This window comes from Miniopterus natalensis, chromosome X, assembly GCF_054644295.1.
Source record: "Miniopterus natalensis isolate mMinNat1 chromosome X, mMinNat1.hap1, whole genome shotgun sequence".
Taxonomy (NCBI): domain Eukaryota; kingdom Metazoa; phylum Chordata; class Mammalia; order Chiroptera; family Miniopteridae; genus Miniopterus; species Miniopterus natalensis.
Genome location: NC_142103.1, coordinates 16,593,860 through 16,618,486, shown reverse-complemented (window position 1 = coordinate 16,618,486; position 24,627 = coordinate 16,593,860). Strand labels below are relative to the sequence as shown.

At 43.8% G+C, this 24,627-nt stretch overlaps 1 protein-coding gene, 1 long non-coding RNA gene, 1 other non-coding gene and 1 pseudogene across 4 annotated transcripts in view; 2 read left to right on the top strand and 2 right to left on the bottom strand.

The window, feature by feature from the left end:
* Positions 1 to 9,528: 9,528 nt before the first annotated feature.
* On the top strand, positions 9,529 to 9,623 carry LOC148090420 (U6 spliceosomal RNA; annotated as a pseudogene).
* A 9,460-nt stretch (positions 9,624 to 19,083) lies between these two features.
* On the bottom strand, positions 19,084 to 22,203 carry RPL39 (ribosomal protein L39). The gene is made up of 3 exons (XM_087829399.1): positions 22,095 to 22,203; positions 20,997 to 21,100; positions 19,084 to 19,322 (listed from the first exon to the last, which is right to left on the bottom strand). The coding sequence occupies exons 1-3, from the start codon at positions 22,095 to 22,097 to the stop codon at positions 19,274 to 19,276; spliced, it is 156 nt and encodes a 51-aa protein (XP_087685525.1). The 5' UTR covers positions 22,098 to 22,203; the 3' UTR covers positions 19,084 to 19,273.
* On the bottom strand, positions 19,819 to 19,952 carry LOC148090419 (small nucleolar RNA SNORA69). Its single transcript, XR_015713736.1, has one exon. It is a non-coding gene; the product is annotated as a small nucleolar RNA SNORA69 (small nucleolar RNA).
* The window catches only part of LOC107544461 (uncharacterized), a 19,370-nt gene continuing 16,943 nt past the window's right edge, over positions 22,201 to 24,627 (top strand). The window contains exon 1 of one of the 2 annotated variants that reach the window (XR_001603915.2): positions 22,201 to 22,365. This is a non-coding gene — a long non-coding RNA (uncharacterized LOC107544461). Of the gene's footprint in view, positions 22,366 to 22,547; positions 22,699 to 24,627 lie in introns of those variants that run through there. The other variant, XR_001603916.2, reaches the window with a different exon arrangement.

Genomic DNA, 24,627 nt, shown 5'->3' with positions numbered 1-24,627 from the left:
GGTCCAGTCTCCTCCTAGAGGAGTTGTGTGTAGGGGGAAGAAGGGTGGTAAAAGGGAAAAGCCCCCAGATGGACATTTCTGATATTTTGTGGTGAGTCATGTCATTTACCTGGACTTCTGCCTTCCAGAGAGACACACCCACTGGCACTTTTTTTCTGAGATAGGGCTTTAATCATCATCATGTGCTTTTTTTCTTTTTGAATCCTCACCCGAGGATATTTTTTCCATTGATTTTTTTAGAGAGAGTGGAAAGGAGGGATGGAGGGGGAGAGAGAAAGAGAGAGAGAAACATCGATGTGAGAGAGACACATCCATTGGTTGCCTCCCCGACACTCCCCAACCAGGGCCAGGGATGGAACCTACAACCCAGGTGTGTGCCCTGACTGGGAATCGAACCTGAGACCCTTTGGTGCGAGGGCTGACCCTCTAACCACTGAGCCACACCAGCCAGGACATCATTTGCTTTTTAAAAAAATTACACTTAATATATAAATTGCAGTTTGGATAACCATTCCCATTTAGAAGTAGTATGAACTGAGCAGAACACAGAATGGCTAACTCGAACTGAAAGGAGGGGAAAGCATTTGGAGGCTAGAGTTAATGTGTAGGGGAAGGAGGGTGGTAAAAGGGAAGGGCTTCCAAATGTACATGCTGTCTTAGAGGACAGTGTATTTTTAAAAATAATGCACTATCTCTGGAGGCTTGGGTAGCCCTTGCAATGGACTGTTGTGTCCCCAGCCCTCCCATCTCAGTCCTTGAAAGTGAGTCATCACAGAATACAGAAATACTACCCACCCTTGAGCCCATCCATCCAGATTTCCATCTCTGCCTAGTGGGCCTATTTATTACCCACTCTGTGTCCCCACACAACCCCACCTTCCCTTAGTAACCCATTAGACTGCTTTCATCCATGAAATGATCCAACCCCTTCCTATTGATGTTTTCAGCCTGTTCCATGTCTCTAGGATCTGCACCTTAAACATCCTTATACAGTGTAACAGCATTTCCTTTCTTTCCTTCTTTGTTTTAAATATTTATTTTTCAAACATTTGTACTGATTTTAGAGAAAGAGGAAGGGAGAAGGAGAGAGAGAAACATCAACTGGCCACCTCCCACTACTAGGGATCGAACCGGTGCCCTTTGAGTTCATGGGACCACACTCAACCAACTGAGCCACTCTGGCTGCACCTTTTTTCTTCTTAATTAACTATAATGTTTTAAGCAGAGGCGGTGAACAGTTCCTGGCTTCTGGCATTTGGCATTAGCAGCTGGCATAACCTCCCTGTACCTTTTTTGCCCATTTTATAGATGCAAATTGACTAATTGATGCAAGATTGTGGTTTCTGCTCCACAACCTCCCCCTTGACAGCTGCCAAGGTGGGTTAGACTTGGCGAAGGCTGCCAGGGCAGGGTTCTTCCTGCCACATGGCTGAGTCTGTGGGTTCCTGGCTCGGAGGGAACATTGGCATGTGTCTTTGCTCAACATTCAAAGGACACTTATGACAGTGGTCCCCTCTTCATAGGCTAAGTTTGAACCTAAGTGTGTTAACTGTTAGCAAATTTGGGGACCTGAGACCAGCTTACGCCTTGCTCTTTCCAAAATGAAAACCAAGTCAGCTAGAAGATTTGAAAGCGGCTTTCTATCATTTTTCCTGTAGTCAGCTATTCTTCCCCGCAGATTTTTCTCATCATGTGATATTGCCTAGCCTACCTCCTCCATGTAAAATTGAGGTTTGGCTGCAGGGGACATACTCCCATTCTGAAAACTCTCCATGCCTAACATCAAGCCATTGGCATTCCTGGTATGCTTTTCGAGGCAAGACTGGTATGCTTACCCCAAGAGAAAACAGATTCCCTGAGAAACTTCTTTCCGGGAGAGCAAAACGGAGTTAAGCAGATGATGCAGATCTGCATTCTAGTGGGGCTTGCAGACAAGAAAAGGAGACGGAAGCAGGGCTGTGAGGTATAAACATTGGGGGAGGGGTACTGCTTGGAGGGCCAGGCCTGGTGCAGGCTGAAAGGTGCTGGAGAGGCTTTCAGGGAGGAAGGTAATTCCTGATCTGAGGTCTGGGTGAGTGGGAGATGGTCAGTGAAGGGGGAGGGGCCTTCTGGCCGAGGCACTGGAGTGTGTATGGGCCAGTACAGCGAGTACCGGGAAATGTAAGTCAGCCTGTTTGGCAGGAAGATGGGAGCTAGAGAGTAATTAATGGCAAAGCTGGAGAAGTGGGTGGGGGTCCAGATCACTGAGGGTCTCATAGGTCATGCTAAAAGAGAAACATCGATCTTCACCTAAAGGTAGCTGGGAGCCATAGAAGGTTTCCAAGCAGAGGAGTAACATGAGGTTTTAGAAAAATTCCTCTGCCAGTCACATTGAGGATGGATGTGCCAGGGGAGACAACTTGGGGAAAAGGCATCACACAAGCAGTGTTTTTGGAGAAAGCCTTCAAGAAAAGTCATGCTTCAGCTGAGAAGTTCAATGACCCCTATGGAGCTCAGTGGCTTTCAAACATTTTTTTCTTCTCCATGGCCTTTGATCTAATGAAGCTTACTTCGAAGCCCCCTGTGTCAAACTGACAAATGCAATGCTGCTCAAATTGAGGCTAGGTTCTGAGCTCCCCACCCCAGGGCCTCTGTCTTGAATAGTCTCACAGAGGGTGCCTGGAGCAAAATTCAAAACCACTGGTGAGCGGAAAGCTCTCAGCTTAACCTGGGTTCCATCCTGACTGCTGACTAGTGGCCTTGAGCAAATCACTCACTTCTCTGAGTTGCAATTTTCTTATCAGCAAAATGGGAACAATACAATCTCCCTTGAGGTTTGTTCTGAGGATTGGAGATAAGTGTAACGCCTAGTGTTGCAGGACACACAGGAAATAGGAGATGATAGCTGTTGTTTGGAAGAATTGAAAGGTGCACAGCAGGCGGGCTCTTGTGGTGAAACTATTTTATTCTTATTTTTAATATGTTTTTATTGATTTCCGAGAGAGGAAGGGAGAGGGCAAGAGAGAGAAACATCAATGATGAGAGAGAGTCATTGATCGGCTGCCTCCTGCACACCCTGAAACCCGGGCACGTGCCCTAAACCATGACCTTCAGGTTCGTGGGTCGATGCTCAACCACTGGACAATACCAGCTGGGCATGGTGAGACTATTTTACCTGTTGGCCTAGTCCAGGAGGAATCTTGTGGTCACCTGTATTATCCCATCTGTAAAACGTATCTGCTTGGATTACAAGTTATTTTCTCTCTGTGCCAGTTGAGTGGCTGTTCCTCAAAGGAGATACGGGTTCCTTTGCTGACGTTCTTCATGACCTACATTCTTTTACTTTAGACATAATTGTAACCAGCTGCCTTACCTTGTTCTTGGCCCACAGAAGTAAAAGCAGCAGCTTAATTAGTGCCCATCAAATATTAAATAGGTTAGCTACACTTTCCAGATGAAATCATAAACTGGAGTCAGAGCTAAACCTGAAATCCTCTGAAGGGAATAAAAGCATTCTCGTCCCTTATCTCCTGACCCTGTTATCTGTGGGAAGGCCTTCCTCCCATTCCAGCCATCATACCCTACATTCCACACCCAGCCTCCATGTCTTCCCGATTTCCGCTTATTTTAGCGAAGGAGCACGCCTGGCTACTTTCAAGCCGTAACTCATGCTGTCAGCCCTGTCCCCTCCAAGGGCCTTACTCCCTCAATCCCTTTCCTGTATCTTCAAGCTCACCCTCAGTTCAGTCCCGTGTAATAACATTTATTGGGAGCCTGCTAGAAGCCAGGCTCTTTGGGTGGCAAACAGGCTTAAGTCTCCCCCAGCCTTCTGGCTCAATCTTGTGACTTCTCTTCACAGCCAAGCCTCTCGAAGAGGTCTCCTCCCCTCTTTCCTCACCTATTTTTTTTTTTTTTCTTCTTCTTTTTTTTAATCTTCAACCCAAGGATATTTTTTTCCATTGCTTTTTTAGAGAGAGTGCAAGAGAGAGAAAGAGGGGAGAGGGACAGGGACAGGGACAGGGAGACAGAGAAACATCCATGTGAGAGAGACACATCAGTTAGTTGCCTCCCGCACACCCCCCAACTGGGGCAGGGATTGAGCCTGTAACTGAGGTACGTGCCCTTGACCAGAATCGAACCCAAGACCATTCAGTACATGCGCTCTAACCACTGAGCAACTGGCTAGGGCCTCACGTCTTTTTTTCTAATCCATTTTTATTGATTTATTTGAGAGAGAGAGAGTGAAAGAAAGAGGAAGGGAGAGAGAAACCTCGATTTGTCGTTCCACTTATTTATGCATTCATTGATTGTTCCTTATATGTGCTCTGACCAGGGATTGAACCCGCAACCTTGGCTTATCGGGACAATACGCTAACCAACTGAGCTACCTGGCTAGGGCTTTCCTCACCTCTTAATCACTCCTCAACTCTATGCATTCTGGTTTCTGCCTCCACCATCCCAGCACAATTGCTTCCTTGAAGGTCTCCCATGATGAACTCCCATCTGCCAAATGCAAGTCCTTATCTTAGTTCACTTCTTGGCTTCACTGGCCAATGTTGGCTACTTCTTCTTCCCTGAAACCCTCTTCTCTAGTCTTCCATGACCTCCAACGGCTTTAATTCCTGGTGTTTATCAAGCTGAAGTCCCAGAAACTTTTCTCTTCACTCTATATTCTCTCCCTAAGTCATTTTATCCCTTCCCTACTCACCCTTCCTCACTCTGCTCCAGCCACACAGTCCTCCTTGCTGTTCCTCTAAAGAGCCATGTTCTTCTGAACTCTGGGATTCCTACATGCTGTTCCCCCTCTAGAAACACTGTTCCCTCTATTCCTTGCCCCCCCCCCCTTCACCTGGCTCACTCCCACTTATCCTTCAGATGTCAGTTTAAGTGTCACCTCCTTGGGGAAGTCTTCCCTGCCCCCCAGGCTAGGCTAGCACCTCATCCATTCTGCTCTTCATAGTCTTTAACACACTTGAGAAATTATTCAAGCAGTTATTAGATTCGTATCTCCCCTGCCCCCACTAGACTTAAAATGAGGACAGGAAACACGTCTGTTCTGTTCACCACAGTATCCTTAGTTCCTGGTAGATGAGAGGTGCTCAATAAATAGGTACTGATTGGCAAAGGAATCACAGATTTGACCTCAAAAGCACATAAATAAAAGATATGTCAGCTTGGCTGGGTTAGTCACACCTGTGGACTGCCCACGCCTGTGGGGTCCAGTATGCCCCTCCTGAAAGCCCACCCTATGAATTCCCAATTTGCCTAGTCTGGCCTCACCATTGCAGAAGCCAATTCCTTGCAATAAATCACTTAATATATATCTCCTACTGGCCCTGCCTCTCTGACTGAACCCTGACTCATACAAAAAGCAACTATATTACTCCAAGATGATAAGTTTGTGATCAGATTAAAGTTTATTCAGATGGAACACACCTAGTGCCCAGATCTTGGTTCCTAATACGATTCCCCAATAAAAGAAACCAAGGTTCCTTGGCTCCTTGGAGAAGTGGCTGATTCTAGGGCCAAGGAAGTATTGAATTAGAACAGGAAGTATAAAATAAATATCCATAAGTCCATTTTCATATAAAGAAATGACAGGATAAACAAATAAATAAATAGAGAAGAAGAGACAAATCCTCCAAGCAAAAAAATTCCAAATAATTTATGGAGCTACTCCTCCATTAAAGAGAAAGCTACATGACTTGGGGTGGTGAACACACAATACAATATACAGATGATGTATTCTAGAATTGTATACCTGAAACCTATATAGCTTTATTAACCAAAGTCACCCCAATAAATTCAATAAATTAAAAAAAAAAAAGAGAGACAGCTACAAAAAGTACAGTGGGAAGGGAGTAACTTTACAGTGGAGAAACCTGACCAACCTACCAAAGCCAGGTGAGCAAGGCCAGTGTCAATGGTAATAAATCATGTTGATCATATGTACCCTTGATATGATAGAAGAATGGCACTTTCCCTCTGTGATCTCCCTCCCTAAAACTTATAACCTTGCCCTGTCTGGTGTGGCTTAGTTGGTTGGGCATCAACCTGTGCACCAAAAGATTGCTGGTTTGACTCCCAGTCAGGGCACATGCCTGGGTTGTGAGCTCAACCCCCAGCAGGGGGCGTGCAGGAGGCAGCCAATCAATGACTCTCCCATCATGGATATTTCTATTTCTCTTTTCCTCTTGCTTCCTCTCTAAAAATCAGTAAAAAACAAACAAACGACAACAACAACAAAAACCATAAGGAAAGTCTGAGACATACCATAAGGAAAGTTGGGCTGATTGATTGATTTTAGAGAGAGTAAGGGAGAGAGAGGAGGGGAGAGAGAGGGGAAGAGAGAAAAAGAAACATCCATTTGTTGTTTCCTTTTTTATTTATGCATTCATTGGTTGATTCTTGTATGTGCCCTGACTAGGGATTGAACACGCAACCTGGTGTTCGGGACAATGCTCTAACCAACTGAGCTACCCAGCCAGGGCATAGTTTCCCCATTTTATAGTAAAAAAAAACTGAGAGTGACGGAAAGTAAGTGACTTGCCTAAGATCTCACAGCTGGAAGGTGATGGAATCAAGCGTCCTGTCTCAGATAGTCTGACTCCAGAGCCTTAACTCCTTTGCTCTTCTCTATAAGACAAATCCCTGGTCATGTTCTGACTCATGCCTTCCCAGCCCTAGGGACCTCTGATCCACTGACTATTTGAATGTGTCTGTCTTCCTACCTGTCCCTCTCTTCTCTGTACTTCAAGTCATTATACAAACAATCTGTCACTCCCAGGTGAAAATAAAACCCCTCCCTCAACCCACAGCTACCTCCAGCTCTCTCTTGACTTGCATATCCACAACCCAACTGTGTACTGGATATCTTCACCTGGAAGGAAGTCTCACAGCCATTTCAAACTAAATACAACTGATCCTTGAACAACAGGGGGTTAGGGGGACCTACCCCAGCATAGCTGAAAATCCACATATAATTTTTGACTCCCCCAAAACTTAACTACTAATAGCCTGCTGTTGACTGGAAGCCTTACCAATAACATAAAGTCGATTAATACATATTTGAATATTGTATGCATTACATATTGTATTCTTACAATGAACTAAGCTGGAGAAAAGAATATGTTAAGAAAATTATAAGGAAGAGAAAAAACATCTACAGTATTTTTTTTAAGAATCTGAAAATAGCCCGGCCGAGCGTGGCTCAGCGGTTGAGCATCGACCTGGGATCCAGGCGATCGGGGTTCGGTTCCTGGTCAGGGCACATGCCCGGGTTGTGGGCTCGATCAATGACTCTCTCATCATTGATGTTTCTATCTCTCTCTCCCTCTCCTTTCCTCTCTCTGAAATCAATAAAGATATATTTTAAAAAAAAAGAATCTGAAAACAAATGGACCCCCACAGTTCAAACCCATGATGTTCAATGGTCAATCACACATCCCAAACCGAAACCTTGATCCCTGTGCCCTCCCACCAGAAAACTATTTATCTCACAGTCTTTCCCTCTCACTAAATGACACCACTATCCACACTGTCGCTCAAGTCAGAAACTTGGGCATCATCTTTGCAGACTCCCTCTTTCTCCTCCCCTACTCAGTCAATCATAAGTCTTGTTGATTCTACTAAATCTCTTATCTGACTATTACACTCCATCTCCACTACCTCTGCCCTAGTTCTGGTCACCATCATTTCTCACTCGGACTACAAACCACAGCCTCTTACTAGTCTCTACTTCCAGCCTACCACGCCCCGCCCCCAACCAGCCCCATCTCAGCAGTCCACTGCTAACCTCAGTGATTTCTTACACCCAAACTGGAAAGGCCAATGTCCAATTCTGAGCCTTTCAATGTTTCCCTGGGTCTCAGGGTAGAAAAGCTCCCTTTCAAGGCTTGGAGGCTCCCCAGGATCTGGCCCCAGCTTATCCCTCCAGCCTCATCCTCTCCACCCTCATCACTAGTTTCCTGTAGGCATATTCTCCACCCCCCCGCCCCACATGTTCCCTTTCTACACTGCCAGCTCACAGAGTGACTTTCAGTTCCCTAAGTCTCTCAGCTTTCTCTTGACTGGGATTTTTTGCAGGCAGTTTCCTCTATATAGGTCACAGGGGTGGGGAACTTCTGGCCCGTGGGCCATATATGGCCCGGGAAATCATTTCGTCTGGCCCTGCCAAGGCAACCACAGGCGGGACTGAAAATTCAATGAATCTAGCTTTTTTCGTAGCTAATTTTTAAGCTGATAATTTTGTATGGCCCGCAAATGTTATAAATATCCAAGTAGGCCTTGGCAGAAAAAAGGTTCCTCACCCCTGGATAGGACATGATATATGCCATGCTCCACCCCCAACACCCCCAGACCAAACTCCTCTTCAGCCTTCAGAGCTCAGCTCGCTCTTCCTCAGCTCCCACCCCCTGCCCTTGCATGTTCAGGGCAGCTTCCCAAGGACCTATGGCTTCTTTACCAGAGCTCTCAATCCTGGGGGTGCAACTGTCTGCATGCTCACCTGCCCACTGTAGACTGTGAGAGGTGAAGATGAGGGCCTCCTGACGTGGCTCAGTGCTGCAGCCCAGCACTCCGCACCGTGTGTCTGCCCAGCAGTCTGGAATGGGTGTTTCCGGCATGAACAAGTAGGAGATGGAGGCAGCTGACCTTGAATTTATATCCACAGGCCAGGCTCTCTGATTAAACTAATCACTGCTGTTCTGTAGCTCATTCACCTCCTGTTCCTGTGTCCTCCCGTTGGCGAGCCCTGTGAATCACTTTTTCTAATGAATACCATATCAGACATACATTTAGAGAATTATAAATGGGGCATTAGAGGTTCATGATTTTAGAAGCAACTTCCTCATTTCAAATGGAAGAAAACTGAAGTCCCAAAAGCTGAAGTGGTTTGTTAGTAGCAGGCTCACTGTATCTAGAAATTTGTGAATTCAGAATACTTCCCATTGGGCCCTATGAATACTTCTCTCATTGTGCTTATAATACTGTATGATAATGGTTTGTGTGTCTATGTGTAAAACTGGGACTTAGCCTCGGATTTCTTGATTCCAGTAATCTTTCCCCTCTTTTATACCATGCTGTGACAGATTAAAGATGACCACAAGTTCTTTGACACTTTTCCCAATGACTGTGGGATCTATATCCCCTTCCCTTGAATGTTGGTGGGTTCTGTAACTTTTTGGATCAATAAAATACAGCGAAAGATATGTATTTGGCAGCCTATGTACTAAAATTAAAACAATACAGTTCAGCCAGTTTTGCTCAGTGGTTGCGGATCGACCCATGAACCTGTAGGTTATGATTTGATTCCCGGTCAGGGCACATGTCTGGGTTGCAGGCTCAATCCCCAGCAGGGGGCATGCAGGAGGCAGCTGATCGATGATTCTCTCTCATCATTGATGTTTCTATCTCTCTCCCTCTCCCTTCCTCTCTTTGAAATCAATAAAAACATTAAACAGTGACAACGAGAAGAAACAATACAGATAAATTATTCTTTTTAATCATTGATGTTTCTCTCTCACTCCCTCTCCCTTCCTCTCTCTGAAATCAATAAAAACATTAAACAACAACAAGAAATGATACAGAGAAGATTAGCATGGCGCAAGGATGATGTACAAATTCATGAAGTGTTCCATATTTTTAAGCCGTGGAGATGTAGTTTACAGCACAGGGAATATAGACCATAATATTGTAATAATTTGTATGATGACAGATGATTACTAGACTTAGTGCGGTGATCACATCATAAGATATATATTACCATGTTGTACACCTGAAACTATACATTATACCAACTATACTGTTAATAAAAAATTTTTAATGTCAAGATGGCAAAATCAGGGCATCAAACCAAGCTCAGGGCCCGGTGTGACTGCACAAGTTGCACGCCCATGAAACTGGTCCTGGTGCCAGTTTCAGGGCCCAGGTTTTAAGAGACTGGCAGCTTTCAGTTCCTGTCTCTTAGAAACATCAGTCAAGCCAGCTACCAAGTAAGCACTCAACTATCCTGAGATCACCACACTGTGAGAAGCCCAAGCCACATGGAGATGCCCTGAAAGATGAGGTACCATGTGGAGAGAGGACAAGGAGCACCAAAGTGAGTGAAGAAGCCGTCTTGGGAGTGGGTCCTCTGGTCCCTACCACCCAGCCAAGGCCTGCCCAAGTTCTTAACCCACAACAATTTGATGGAAACAAAATGTTTGTTTTAGGCCACTAAGTTCTGGGATAGTTTGCTACCCAGCAATAGATGATGGAAACATATGCCATCTCTAGTGTTCTTCAAAATGTCAGTTACTAAGTCCTGATAAAAGACCAAGCACTTTTGACACACTGTATTATTTAATTGTCACAGCCAGTCTGTAGCAAAATATTATTCCCCCCCCATTTCACAAATACTCAAGGAGGTTAAGTAACTCCCCTAAAGTCACCCAGCTAGTAAGTGAAGGGAATGTGATGTCCATGTCACTCTGCTGCCCCCATGCAGTTACCAAAGTAGCCTACAGAGGGTTGTGCTAAGACCAGACAACATAGAAATAGTACATTTTCTCTGTCAACCTATGAGGAACCAACCTATGTAGACACACCTTAAGATTGGTGTTTATGATATAGACGTCATAGGTAGAGCTCAACAGCTTTTGGTGATTTGTAAACATACCAGGAACTCGCTCTACCATGAGCATGCCTCCATGAGTGCCACACTTAAAAATGCATATGTTGATATTATACACAGAGAAGCCTAAAGATTCCACCAAAGAACTATTAGAATAAATAAATTCAGTAAAGAAGCAGGACACAAAATTAATATTCAGAAATCAGTTGCATTTTATTTTATTTATTTATTTTTAAATATATCTCTATTGATTTCAGAGAGAGGAAAGGAGAGGGAGAGAGAGAAACATCAATGATCAGAGAATCATTGATCGAGCCCACAACCCGGGCATGTGCCCTGACCGGGACTCGAACCCTGATCGCCTGGATCCTAGGTCGATGCTCAACCGCTGAGCCACACCTGGCCGGGCAGAAATCAGTTGCATTTTATACAACAACAAACTATCAGAAATAGAAATTAAGAAAACAATCTCATTTACAAGCATTAAAAAAAATAAAATACCTAGGAATAAATTTAACCATGGAGGTAAAAGACCTGGACTTGGATAATTAAAAGATACTGAAGAAAAAAATTGAAGATACAAATAAATGGAAGCATATACCATACTCATGGATAGGCAGAATTAACATCATTAAAACGTCCATACTGCCCAGCCAGCATGGCTCAGTGGCTGAGCATCGACCTATGATCCAGGAGATCGCAGTTCGATTCCCAGTCAAGGCCCCCAGTGGGGGGCGTGCAGGAGGCAGCCAATCAATGACTCTCTCATCATTGATGTTTCTATCTCTCCCTCTCCCTTCCACTCTCTGAAATCAATAGAGATATATTTTAAAAAGACAAAAAAAAAACATTCTTTAAAAAAAAAATGTCCATACTATCCAAAGCAATCTACAGATTCAATGCAATCCCTATCAAAATACTAATAGTATTTTCCATAGAACTAGAACAAATAATCCTAAAATTTATATGGAACTGCAGAAGACCCCAAATAGCCAAAGCAATACTGAGAAAGATAAACAAAGTTGGAGGTATTATGCTACCTGATATCAAACTATACTACAAGGCCATAGTAATCAAAACAGCATGGTACTGCTATAAAAACAGACATATAGATCCATGGAACAGAAGAGAGAGCCCAGAAATAAACCCACAACTATATGGTCAATTAATCTATGACAAAGGAGACAAGAATATACAATAGGGTAAAGACAGTCTATTCAATAAATGGTGTTGGGAAAATTGGACAGATACATGCAAAAAAATGAAACTTAGATCACTTTCTTACACCATATACAAAAATAAACTCAAAATGAAATAAAGACTTAAATGTAAGACTCAAAACCATAAAACTCCTAGAAGAAAACATAGGCAGTAAACTCTTTGACATTGCCCTTAGTTATATTTTTTGGATATGTCTCTTTGCGCAAGGGAAACAAAAGAAAAAAATAAACAAATGGGACTACATCAAATTAAATAATGTTTACTCAGCAAAGGAAACCACCAACAAAATGAAAAGACAACCTACTGAATGGGAGAACATATTTGCCAATTATACATCTGGTAAGGGGTTAATACCCAAAATATATACAGAACTCATACAACTTAACACACACACACATACACACACACAAACCCCACAAAAAACAAAGCCGAATCCAATTAAAAAATGGGCAGAACATTTCTCCAAATGAGTAAACATTTCTCCAAAGAGGACACACAGATGGCCAACAGACATATGAAAGATACTCAATATCACTAATCATCAGAGAAATGCAAATTAAAACCACAATGAGATATCATCTCACACGGGTCAGAATGGCTACCATCAATAAATCAACAAATAAGTGTTGGCCAGGATGTGGAGAAAAAGGAACCCTCATGCACTGTTGGTGGGAATTCAGATTGGTGCAGCCACTGTGGAAAACAGTATGGAGACTCCTCAAAAAATTAAAAATACAACTACCATATGACCCAGCAATCCCACCTCTGGGTACTTATCTGAAGAAAACAAAAACACTAATTTGAAATGATACATGCATCCCTATGTTCATTGCAACATTATGATAGTCAAGATATGGATGCAACCTAAGTGTCCATCAGTAGACAACTGGATAAAAAAAGGTGGTACATATATAAAATGGAATATTATTCAGCCATAAAAATGAATGAAATCTGCCAGGCCAGAGTGGCTCAGTTGGTTGAGCATGGTCCTGTGCACCGAAAGGTTGCTGGTTCGATTCCTAGTCGGGGCACATACCTGGGCTGCAGGTTTTTTGATCCCCAGTCGGGGAGATCGATGTTTCTCTCTCTCTCTCTCTCTCTCTCTCTCCCCTTCCTACATCCCTCCCCTCCTCTCTCCAAACATATCCTCAGGTGAGGATTTAAAAAAAAAAGAATGAAATCTTACAATTTGCAACAACATGGATGGACCTAGAGGGTATTATGCTGAGTGAAATAGGCCAGACAAAAAGACAAATGCCATATAATTTCACTTATATGTACAACCAGAAAGAAAAAAATGAACAAACAAAACAGAAACAAACTCATAGATAGAGAGAACAAACTGATGGTTGCCAGATGAAAGGGGGGTGGGTCTGGGTGAAAAAAGTAAAGGCATTAAGAAGTACAAATTAGTAGTTACAAAATAGTCACAGGGATGTAAAATACAGCATAGGGAATATAGTGAACAATATTGTAATAACTGTGTATGGTGCTCGGTGGGCACTATAACTATATATGGTGTCAGGTAAGTACTATACTTACTGGGTGGGATCACTTTGTTAAGTGATACAAATGTCTAACCACTATACTGTACACCTGAAAATAATATTGAATGTCAACTGTAATTGGAAAACAATTTAAGATTTTTTATTGATTTTTAGAGAGAGGAAGAGAGAAACATCGATGTGAGATGTGAGAACATAACATTGATCTGCTGCCTCCTGCACACCCCGTACGAGGGATGGAGCCTGCAACCCAGGCACCTGCCATTGACCAGGGATCAAACAGGCAACCTCTCAGTGCATGGGATGACACCCAACCAACCAAGCCACATCCGCCAGGGCACAAATTTTAAATAAAAAAAAAAAAACGTATATGTAATCAATTTCACCCTTAGGCTAGATGTTTGGTTGGTTATTTTGTTTTATTTTTAAGTAAACACTTTGTTTTAGATTTACAGAAAAGTTGCATGAACATTACAGAGAGTTCCTATATACCCTGTACTCAGTTTCCCCTATGGTAACTTTATTTTTTAAATGCTTTCAATCACAACCACAATAATGAATTGTAAACAGTACAGTAAGTTACCTCTACCTTGAGCTATTTGGAACTCAACAAAATACACGTCTCAGAGAACACTCAGAGAGACAGGTGCTGGGCCATAGTGTGTAAGGCTTACAAGGGCTCCCTCCAGAAGGAGTGGCTCCAGGTAAGAACATGGGACTTGTCCCTGAGTCTCTGGAGAGAACATCTGATTCTAGCTTGGACTCCTGTCTTTGCAGTCTAAATCTAAGAATTTAGTTTTAAATTCTTAAAGGGTATGCAATTTAGTTTTAAATTCTTAAAGGGTCAAAAGGGTATGTCTTTTTCAAATCCCACAGCTCATAAGCCTGTTTGATTTGTTTCAGGATTCTCTCTTGTTTATTTGACATGTTATCTTTCCCACGTCTTAGTGTTCTTGGAAGTCTCTGAAAATACCCACAGAAAAGCAAACTTAAACAAAAACCAACAGAAAGGCCTGGAGAAAGCACTGGGTGAACGCTAGCAGACAGAAGTGGATAAAGACCCAGAGATGGAAGGGATTTCTTGAGGCAACACCAGGACTAACACAGGCCTTATTTCCAGCTCGGAGCTCCCTGGAGTAAATGCTCTTGGGGGTGTCTGCTCAGCACATACTGCTCTCTCTGGGGGCCACACAGCCCACCACAGGGCAGTCATGGTTATACAGGACCCTGGCCCCTCACCCACAGCTGACTGACTCTTGGCTGGGCCACTCAGGCTCGCCCTGTCAAGATCATGCTATTGGGATTCAGCGATTCTCACCCGCTTCCTCGGGCCCCCTAACCTGAGACAGAGAGAAGGCCATGTTTGGCCTTGTGCTAAGAGAAGCAGAGGAAGCAGATCTGCCCAGAGGGACAAGAGTAAAGCAATCACGCAGAAAGAAGCTGTAAGAAGGGTCCTAAGAGGGAGAGCAGGCTGCCTGGCTTTTCAATGCCTTCAAATCCCTCATTCTGGTTCTTTTTGAAGCCTGGCTGTCCCCTGCCCTGGGTTCCATATGAGACATCTTTGAAGGCTTGTATTAGATTCCCTTCTTCTGCCTTAAAAAAAAGCAACATATTTGAGTGGCTCTATTCTAACCCTGAAAGTTATGCTTAATTTTCCTGTTCTTTAAAAAACATTTTTTCAGATTATAAAGCATTCATTGTAGAAATTTTAATTACTTTTTATTTTCATTATAAAAGCATTTTTGTTGTATCTATACAACCTAAGAAATATAAAAACGAAGACTAAATCACCTGTAATGAGATGCATATGTTTGACAAAGGATATGTACAAAGATGTTCACAGCAGCACTAGTGGTAAAGCCCCAAACTGGAAACTATATAAATGCCCATCAACAGGAAAATGGGGAAGTAAATTGTAGTGCACGCACACACCGGAACACTATGCAGCAATGAAAACAATGAACAACTGCACACAATAACTCGGGTCAATATGACGTGATGGTGAGTGAGCAAAAGCAAGAAACAAAAGTGCAGCTTATTATTCCATTTATATACAATGCAAAAGGAGGCAAGGCTAATCTATGCTGTTAGATGTTAGGACAGTGGTTACACTTGGGGATGATGGTGACTGTAAGGGGGCCCAAGGAAGGGCTTCTGGGATACTAATCATGTCCTGTCTCCTGATCTGGGTGGTAATGACATGACTGGATTTACCCTGTGAAAACTTATCATGCTATACACTTTTTTTTAATGCTCAGCCAAGGACATTTTTTCCATTGCTTTTCAGAGAGTGTGGAAGGGGGAGATAGAAACATCGATGTGACAGAGACACATCCATTGGTTGCCTCCCATCAGGGCGGGGTGATTGAGCCTGCAATCGAGGTACGCACTCTTGTCTGAAATCGAACCCAGGACCCTTCAACCCACAGGCCAACACTCTAACCACTGAGCCAAACCGGCCAGGGCAATACAATTATAAGTACACTTTTCTTTATGTATGCTATAATTCAAAAGAACTTAAAAAAACAGCTTATAATTCTAGTATTGATAGTACTGAGGTTTCTAATTACAAAAGCATGTTAACTTTTTAACTTTCCCTTTTCCTTTGCTTTTTCTAAAAAATTACTCTGGCCTGGCCTATGTGGCTGGTGTTTGCTTTTTCGGTGTTTTGGTATCATTTCCCTTACTATTTTTGTTGTTGTTAATCCTTACCCAATGATATTTTTTTCATTGATTTTTAGAGTGGAAGAGGGGGTGGAAGGAGAGACATCAATGTGAGAGACACTTCGATTGGTTGCCTTCTGCACATCCCAAACAGGCTTGGGGCTGGGAATCAAACCTGCAACCCAGGTACATGCCGTTGACCAGGAATTTGAACTGCAGCAGCCCTTGGGTGGGCAGGCCGACGCTCTAACTACTGAGCCACATCGGCCAGGGCCCCTTACTATTATATGCATATCTTTATGAAACATCTCCAAAACATCTGAATTATCAGCTCTTGTGGAATCTAAATTCTTCAAGTTGATCAAGAGAAGTTTCACTTAGGGTCAGGCTGAGACTACATCCTGTCCTGCTGCTCCTGCCACAGTCCCATCAAGATTCGGACAAGCACCCCAAGTAGCCTGTCCGTGAGCACCATCTCTGCCTGACTTCTCCCATGAGGAGCTGCCCCATCCCGTTGTCTTTTTCCTTATATATCTTTATATATTTCAGAAACATCAATGATGAGAGTCACTGATCGGCTGCCTCCTGCACACCCCCGACTGGGGATGGAGCCCGCAACCCGGGCATGTGCCCTGACCCAGAATCGAACCGCAATCTCCTGGATCCTAGGTCGATGCTCAACCGCTGAGCCACGCCCGGCCAGGCCCGCTGTCTTATTTTAGCTTCCTCCAGCATATAGCACATGTATGCTGGGGAGGGATCCACATCAAAACTTTCCTCCTGCTCACTCCCCATTCCGCTTTTCCTAGCCAGGCACTGAACCAAGTGCTTTAGTGCATTATTACACTCTATCCTCACAGCCCTCTGTGGGAGGTCCCACTGGCCTCAGGCTGCAGATAACACTGAGGCTTACAGATGGTGAATAACAAGATTTGAATCTTAACTCCTGACCACTGCTCTGCTGCTGCCTGCTTCTCAGTAGGCCATCAAGGGAATCACCAGTTAACTGCGTTATCTTGCAAAAGCTGACATCTTAGACTGTACTTCTTGTGGGTAAACATAAATCCTGTTCCCATTCCGCTCTTTAGGAAGCACAGATCTAGTCCTTCAGATGAGGAAAACTACTAGTAATTGTACAACCTAGTGAGGGGCCACTGGAACCAGAACCTGTGTCTGGCTGCCAGGCTCAAAAGAAACCAACAAACATTGGTGCCCATGTCACTTTTGGCATTAGTGACCTTGACCTTGTTACAAACTCCCTAGGCCCAGTAGACATCCCAACCTACTCTGAATAGTGACGTTGAGGTATCTTTTGTTTAAACGTTTGACTTTAAAACAGTAAATGTAAATAGGTTTCTAGTCAAGATGGCGAAGCGCTGTACTTGCCTCCTCCCATGACATCAAAATTACAACTACAGAATCATCATCGAAAACTGCCTGAAGTCTAACCGAAGTCCTATAACTAAGGATATACAGAAGCCACATGGAGACTGGTAGGAGGGGTGGAGATGCAGATCGGGCTGGTCCCACACCCATGTGTGGCATTTAAAATCAGGTATTTTATCAGCTTCAGAGGTGCCTGGTGAGGAGCAAGGGGTCCCAGCTCCACTCATCATTGATGTTTCTCTCTATCCCTCTCCTTTCCTCTCCATGAAATCAATAAAGATATATTTAAAAAAAAAGAAAAAGAAATCAATGGAAAAAGTACCATCTGGTTGAGGATTAATAACATAAAAAACAAAGGCTGTAACAAGACACAAAGGACCCAGCAATTCCACTTCTGGGTATTTACCTGAAGAAACACAAAATAATTTGAAAAGATGTATATATTCATATATTCATTGCAGCATTATTTAAAATAGCCAAGACATGGAAGCAACCTAAGTGTTCATCAACAGATAAATGGATAAAATGGTGTCTATATACAATGGAATATGACTCTGATAAAAGAGCATTGTCCCAACACACCAAGGTTGCAGGTTTGATACCTGGTCAGGGCACATACAAGAATCAACCAATGAATGCAAAAATAAATGGAACAAATCAGTGCTTCTCTAAAAAACAGTCAATAACATTGTAATAACTACGTGTGAGGTCAGATGGGTACTGGACTTATCAAAGTGAATACTTGGTACTATATAAATGTGTAATCACTATGTTGTATACCTGAAACTAGTATTTTTATTTTTAATGAGATGTGTTCTATGTTTTTTTGCAATCTCTAATATCTGGTGTAATAGTAGACAACTAAATTCTCTTGCAGTTTGCTGTGATGTCACATAGCCCTAAAACTGGTATCATTTCATGCCATGTAAGTCAAATTCAAATTAGGAGAAACCACATGCCAGTAATTTAAACAAGAAAAACTTAATAGTATCATTGAAAGCAGTTACTACCTCTGGACCGGAGGGAAAAGTGAACGAGCCCTTCTCCCAGCTGAGATTCAGACCTTTAGAACTCCTTCCCTTGCTTCAGTTTTATCGTAATTCCACAGGTAATAAGGACACTTGTTACTTAACACCTTTTCCAGACATTTGATGAGATTTGTATAATGGCCTATTATTAGCCTAACATACGACGTATTTGTATACTGACTGATTAATCCAAAGTACTTAGAATAGTGCCTACCACATAAATATCCAGTAAATTTTAATTGTCAAAATATTCTTTTGATTTTTTCAACCATTTAAAATTGCAGAGCACAGCCGGTGTAGCTCAGTGGTTGAGTGTTGACCCATGAACCAGGATGTCAGGGCACAAACTGGTTTCGGGCTGGATCCCCAGCAGGGGGTGTACAGGAGGCAGCTGATCAATGACTATCATTGCTTCTCTCTCCCCTCCTCTCTCTGAAATCAATAAACGTATTTTATAAAATAGCAGAAACTTAGTTCATAGACCATACGAAAACAGGCAGACCAGTTTGTCAATCTCTGGTTCAATCACGAGTTCGATTCTTGGTCAGGGTGTGTATGAGAAGCAACTGATTGATGTTTCTCTCTTAAAAATTAAAAAATCAGTTCCTTACTCACACTAGCTATACTTAAGTACTTACTAGCTAGAGAACATTTGTATCATTGAATACTCACAAACCAGAATACAAAGCAGTTTCAAAGGTCTCACATTTATTACTGAACCAAGCTATTACAGGAGGAAAAAAAAAAAAGAGAAATCATTCTTCCAATAATTCCACAAGATGCTCAACTGTCCAGACAGTAGTGATCTTTTCAGTCATTTAAAGATGCAGGCAACCTGGATACAGCATAAATGTGAGCCATTTCTCATGTGTGATTCCTTACAGACCCAGTTTGGTTCTTCTCCAATGTCTCCTCTTGGAGTTGTACCTACACAGAAGGAAAATGCAAGTTACAAAGACAGCCTGACCTCAATTCAGCTGCTCTCATTCACCACAAACTTTGCCTTTTAAGTACCACAATATCCTTGAAAGGCAAAGGGTCCGGCTTCTTTCCGTTCATGTTTGGAGCTCTTTTTGGAGAGTAAAAAATGATTTGCTAGATGTTTAAGAACTAGTCAAATCAAATTTTTACCTCTCAAAATGATTCCAGGGTAGGAAAACACTGGTTCTTAACTGGTACTGGAGCGGTGGCGAAGGTCTCTTCCCTCCCCAAGTGTATACTCACCTAACTTTGATTCAACAGACTTAGGGCAGACCTAGAGACATATCTATTTTGAACTACATCAAAAACAGCCATTCCTACATAATAATGGGACACACACACACACACACACACACAGTTCCTGCATAATTTTTATAATACATTAACACTTGCACTCACTTTAATATCAAACAAGTGATTTGCAGAGCTAAGGTCATCTCTGAATTGTGCATGTCAATCTGTCATGATTTTACCCTCATAAAGGCAAAAATCAAATATGACTGACACAAGATTTTCTTTCAGCAGGATAATGGCAGTACTTCCACAAAATGAAGCACTGTAATTGCAACCTGCTTTTAATACATTTCAAAAGCTGGACGACTGCTGAGTTGATAGAAAGGCTAATATTGATAATTGCAGGCACCAAGCTTCACATACATTTCTTTCATTCCTTAGAACAACCCAAAGGCAGGTCCCACCATCACCAGAGAAACTGATATTCATGTCGCTATATTAAAAAAAAAAAAAAAAAAAAAAGGGGTGGTGGTGGTGGCTTTACTATGGATGCCTGATGTTCTCAACAGAAATCCATCAAACTTGTAGAAGGGCTGAGCTGCCAAACAAACCATTTCACCAAGTGACTCAATGCTCTTTTCTCAGTACTGTATGATGGCAACACCATGTGCTTTAAATTCTAGTTGCACCTGTAACAATGAGACATTCCCCATACACATTAATATGCATAAATAAAAAAGACTAGTGTTTAGTACCCAATAAACCAAAAGTGGAAAACAAGTGGCATATAAAGCTATAGTGGGCAGTGATTGTCACATGTTGCTTGCTGTTAAACACACCAGGGTTGTCACTGGCTGTGAGCCTTTGGGCAAATTTCACACATTTTCCATGCTTACTTTCCCTCCCTTCAAGACTTATATCAAGGTCCACCTGGTCTCCTAAGAGCAGTGGGATGAAAGGCATGGAGTTGGCCTAGATGACCTTGGATTGGAGGTACTTTGTAGCAATTCTAATGTCTTTCTTCCAAAGCCATCAATTCAACTACTTCTGCAGTGGAGGGCACTATTCTTATCTTTAACAAGGTAAAAACACTCAAGATGGATTGGGTGAGCATCATGGTCTTCCCTGCTGGGATGTGTAATGAGACATACTTTCATCTTACATTCTGGCCCAGAAGGAAGACAACCAGAAAATTAACAAATACTGGAGGAATATCTAAGCCCAGCTGCGGGCTGGGTACTGTCCAGAAATCCAGAGGAAACACATTAAGAAAAAAAATCAGAGTGGTGGTACAGGATAAATTGAATTAAGTATAACTTTTAATTGTATATTTATGCCCCCAAAGCAATCTTAAATTGAAAAACAACAGGAAAGTGGTATCCTTACCTGATTTTATTACCAGTTTTCATCCGAATCCATTGTGGAATGGGCCGATTCTGCTTTTGTTTCTTGGCCAGGAACCTCTTGATTCTGAAAGTCTTGTGGGAAGACTGGGAAGGATATGCAATCAATTTAGACAGTAATATCAGAACTTGCTCACAAGATTAAAAGTTAAGAACTCCCTCGATCCAACAAACACCTGAATGCTTACTAATACCAAAAACAACCCTCTAAACTCCAAACCCCTCACACGCCCTTGTTTTGTTCCTTGCCAACTTCTCTGGAGGCAGATACCGTAATTCACATTGTTCATATAAAAAAACAGAGTCAGGGAGGTATGCAACCTGCTCCCAAAGGAAGCATACTAATGTGCAGAGCTGGGATTCAAATCCTGATGATCCTCGATGCTCCGGGATCTAGGGCACCTTCCCACCTTCCCTAGTAGGACCACATGGGGGGGGGGGGGGGCCGAGAGCCGGGGGGACTGTTTTCAGTAAAGGACACAGCTACAACTTGGTCACAGGAAAAACCCACGGCAGTGACTTCTGCAGGAACGCCCAAATGGCAAATAGGTTCACATCACAGTATTCCTTGTTCCAGGAGCTTTCATGGGGTGCTCAAATCCCTGAAAGAGCTAAAAAATTCCTGTAATCTCATAACGTGATAGGCTCCTGGCCGCCAAGTTAAAAAAACTTTACAAAAACCAGCAGCCCACATTCCGTTCTCGATGCCACATATGTGTCGCAGGCAGCTAGCAGTTGGGCCACGACTGCCCCCCCCCCGACTTCTCTCTCTGCCCCAGAATCACAGCTCGCTCTGGGAGGAGGAAATCGGACCCCTGAGCACCTGGAGGGAGGCCTCGAGCACAGAGCATCCTGGCAGACCTCGTAGCGCCAGCGCAGCCCGCCCCTTCCCAGGTGCTTGATCGCTCACTAGCTTCCCGCCAGGCCCGCCGACTGGCGCAGCGACCAAACTCGACCTTCCCTGCAAAAAGCCTGCAAAAGGGGCCCCGCATCTCGGCCCAGCCCGCGGCGCAGGCCAACCCGCGGGAAATCTCTGACCTCGGGAAGCCACCCCCGTGCGGATGGCAAAGGATGGACTTACCATGGCACAGCTCAGCCAAACGCCAGCACCACGATGTCGGAGAAAGAGAGAGGAGGAAGCGGAAGGACGTATTTAGTGGCGCTGCCGGGGTGTGGCTTTGGGGACTGACGCGAAGCACTCACCGCGTCCTCCCCCAGGCTCCACCCCTCACGCGCTCCCATGGAGCTGTGGGAATCCGGGCTCGTTCCTGAGAAATGGAATTCGCTTTGCGCATCTTCTGTAGGTGGATTCCTTGGAGCCCGTCAGTGTGCCAGGGGCACCTGCTTCGTGGGTGAGGACGACCGCCATTATAAACGCCAGAAGCCCTTCCGGAGGTGGAGGGAGGAAGCGGAGGGAGCGCAGTGGGCGGGTCTAACTCCAAGTGGAGGGGGAGGGACGTCGTGTGAGCGCGAAGGATTTGCGCGTGCGCGAAGGATTTGCGCGTGCGCGTGCGCGTGCGCGTGCGCGTGCGCGTGCGCCGGGAACGCCTTTTCTGCGCAGCTTGAAGTATGGTTTGACCGTGGAACAATAGGGTTTGGAGCTGCGTGTGCTCACTTACACGCGGGTTGTTTTTTTTTCTTCAAACAACATACAGCCGGCCCTCTGTATCCCAGGTTCCACTTCCGTAGGTTCAACTGACACAGTATTTTCGGTCCGCGGTTTGGAATCGTGGGGTGCGGATGTGGAGGGCCAGCCGTATGCATTGGTCTGGGACTGGATGCATTGTTCTACGCCATTTTATATAAGGGACTTGAGCATCTGTGGGTTTTGGTATGGGGCCAGGGGTCCTAGAACCAATCCCCTGGCGGATACCAAAGGAGGACTGACTGGGGAGTCAAAAGTTATACGTGGATATTTGACTGCGTTGGGGTCGGCCTAACACTGCCCCACCCCCGTGTTGTTGGTCGACCGTAGCAATCTGCTGGCTCGGCTGTGTGGGACTGGAAGGAACAGTGCTATTGGAGGAAGCAGGACAGCTGGCAGGGGCGGGACCAGGTGTGCTCTGTAAGCCTACCAACAGCCCTAGAGCTGTCTAACAGGTTGTTAATCAAGGTTTTAAGCTGAGGAAGTTCTGTATAGAACCTTTCCCTTGGCTGCTAGGAAGCCCAGACTTACTTTGTAGTCTACCTTTGGCAAAATGTAGAGGAATTAATGGCAACGTTTTGGATGTTAATGTTTTCATTGTCATCTTTTTCTTCCCATTGAAAAACAAAGAAGTCTAGCCCTAGCTGGTTTGGCTCAGTGATTAGACCCTGAGCCTGTGGACTAAAGGGACCTGGTTAGACTGGTCAAGCGCACCTACCTCAGTTGCAGGCTCAATCGTGACCCTGGTCTGTGCTCGTGAGGGAGGCAACCAATTGATGTGTCTCTCACATCGTGTTTCTGTCTCTCCCTTCCACTCTCTCTGAAAAGCAATGAAAAAAATATCTTTGGGTGAGGATTAAAAAAATAAAATAAAAACTAAAGAAAGTCTAGCCCTAGTTCTGGCCAGCTCAGTTGCTTCGAGTATTATCCCGATATGGCAAGGTTGCCTGGTCCATCCCTGGTCAGGGCACATATGTGAATAAACCAAAGAATACATAAATAAATGGAACAACAAATCGATGTTTCTTTCAAAATCTATAAATTAAATTAATTTTTGTTCTTAACTCATAGTGCTGTGGTGAGGATTCAGTCACTGGTAAGCCATGAGTTAATATATACCCGCCACCAAGCTCAGTAAACCTCAGCCTTCTTTTCATTCCTTGTATTATAGCAGGGCAGATAGTGCAAGGACCCATTAAAAAAAGGTGCAAATAAACTATTACAAGAATGTTGAAGGGGTGATGATTGACAGTTAAGGGGAGGAGGTAATATTTGAATTCAGCCTTATAAGGTGAGTGGTGGTGTTACAGGCTGAATTGTGTTTCCCTAAAATTCATATGTTGAAGCCCCAACCCCCAGTACCTCAGAATGTGCCCTTATTTTGGAGGTAGTGTGTTTACTGAGGTGATTAAGTTGAGGCTTGTTAGTGTGGGCCCTACTTGAATCTGACTGGGGTCCTTATCAGAAGAGATTAGGACATACAAGCAGATACCAGGGATGCATGTAAATGTGGAAAAACCATGTGAGGACACGAGGAGAAGGTGGTCAGCCATCTGCAAGTGAAGGAGAGAGGCCTTAGGAGAAACCAAACCTGCAGATCCTTTGATCTTGGGCTTCCAGCTTCCAGAACTGTGAGAAGTTTCTGTGTGTAAGAACAGAAACTGTGTACCCCCCAGTCTGTGGTGTTATGGCAGCTCTAGCAGACTAATACAGGTGGGGAGATTAAAGGAAGGGTATTCTAGCTAAAAGGAACAGCCTGCTACTGATCACAAGAGTCTATGTGCAGTACATTCTAATTGGCTGGCTCCAAGGCAGGCCAGTTTCAGCAACTGGAATTCAACAGACCTGGGTCTCACCGGGTCAGAAAGGATAAGGGCTGTGAAGAGGGTCCAGGATTTGACATAAGGTGCTTCTTGGTGCCCAGAAAAGTTGGGCAGTATATGTGGGAGGTGGGGAAAGTGGCAAGAAG

Excerpts from the sequence above, each read along its gene's own strand:
- RPL39 (XM_087829399.1), bottom strand. Across the intron at positions 19,323-20,996 it reads AAAACTGGTAATAAAATCAG|GTACAACTCCAAGAGGAGAC; the intron begins GTAAGGATACCA and ends CCTTCTGTGTAG.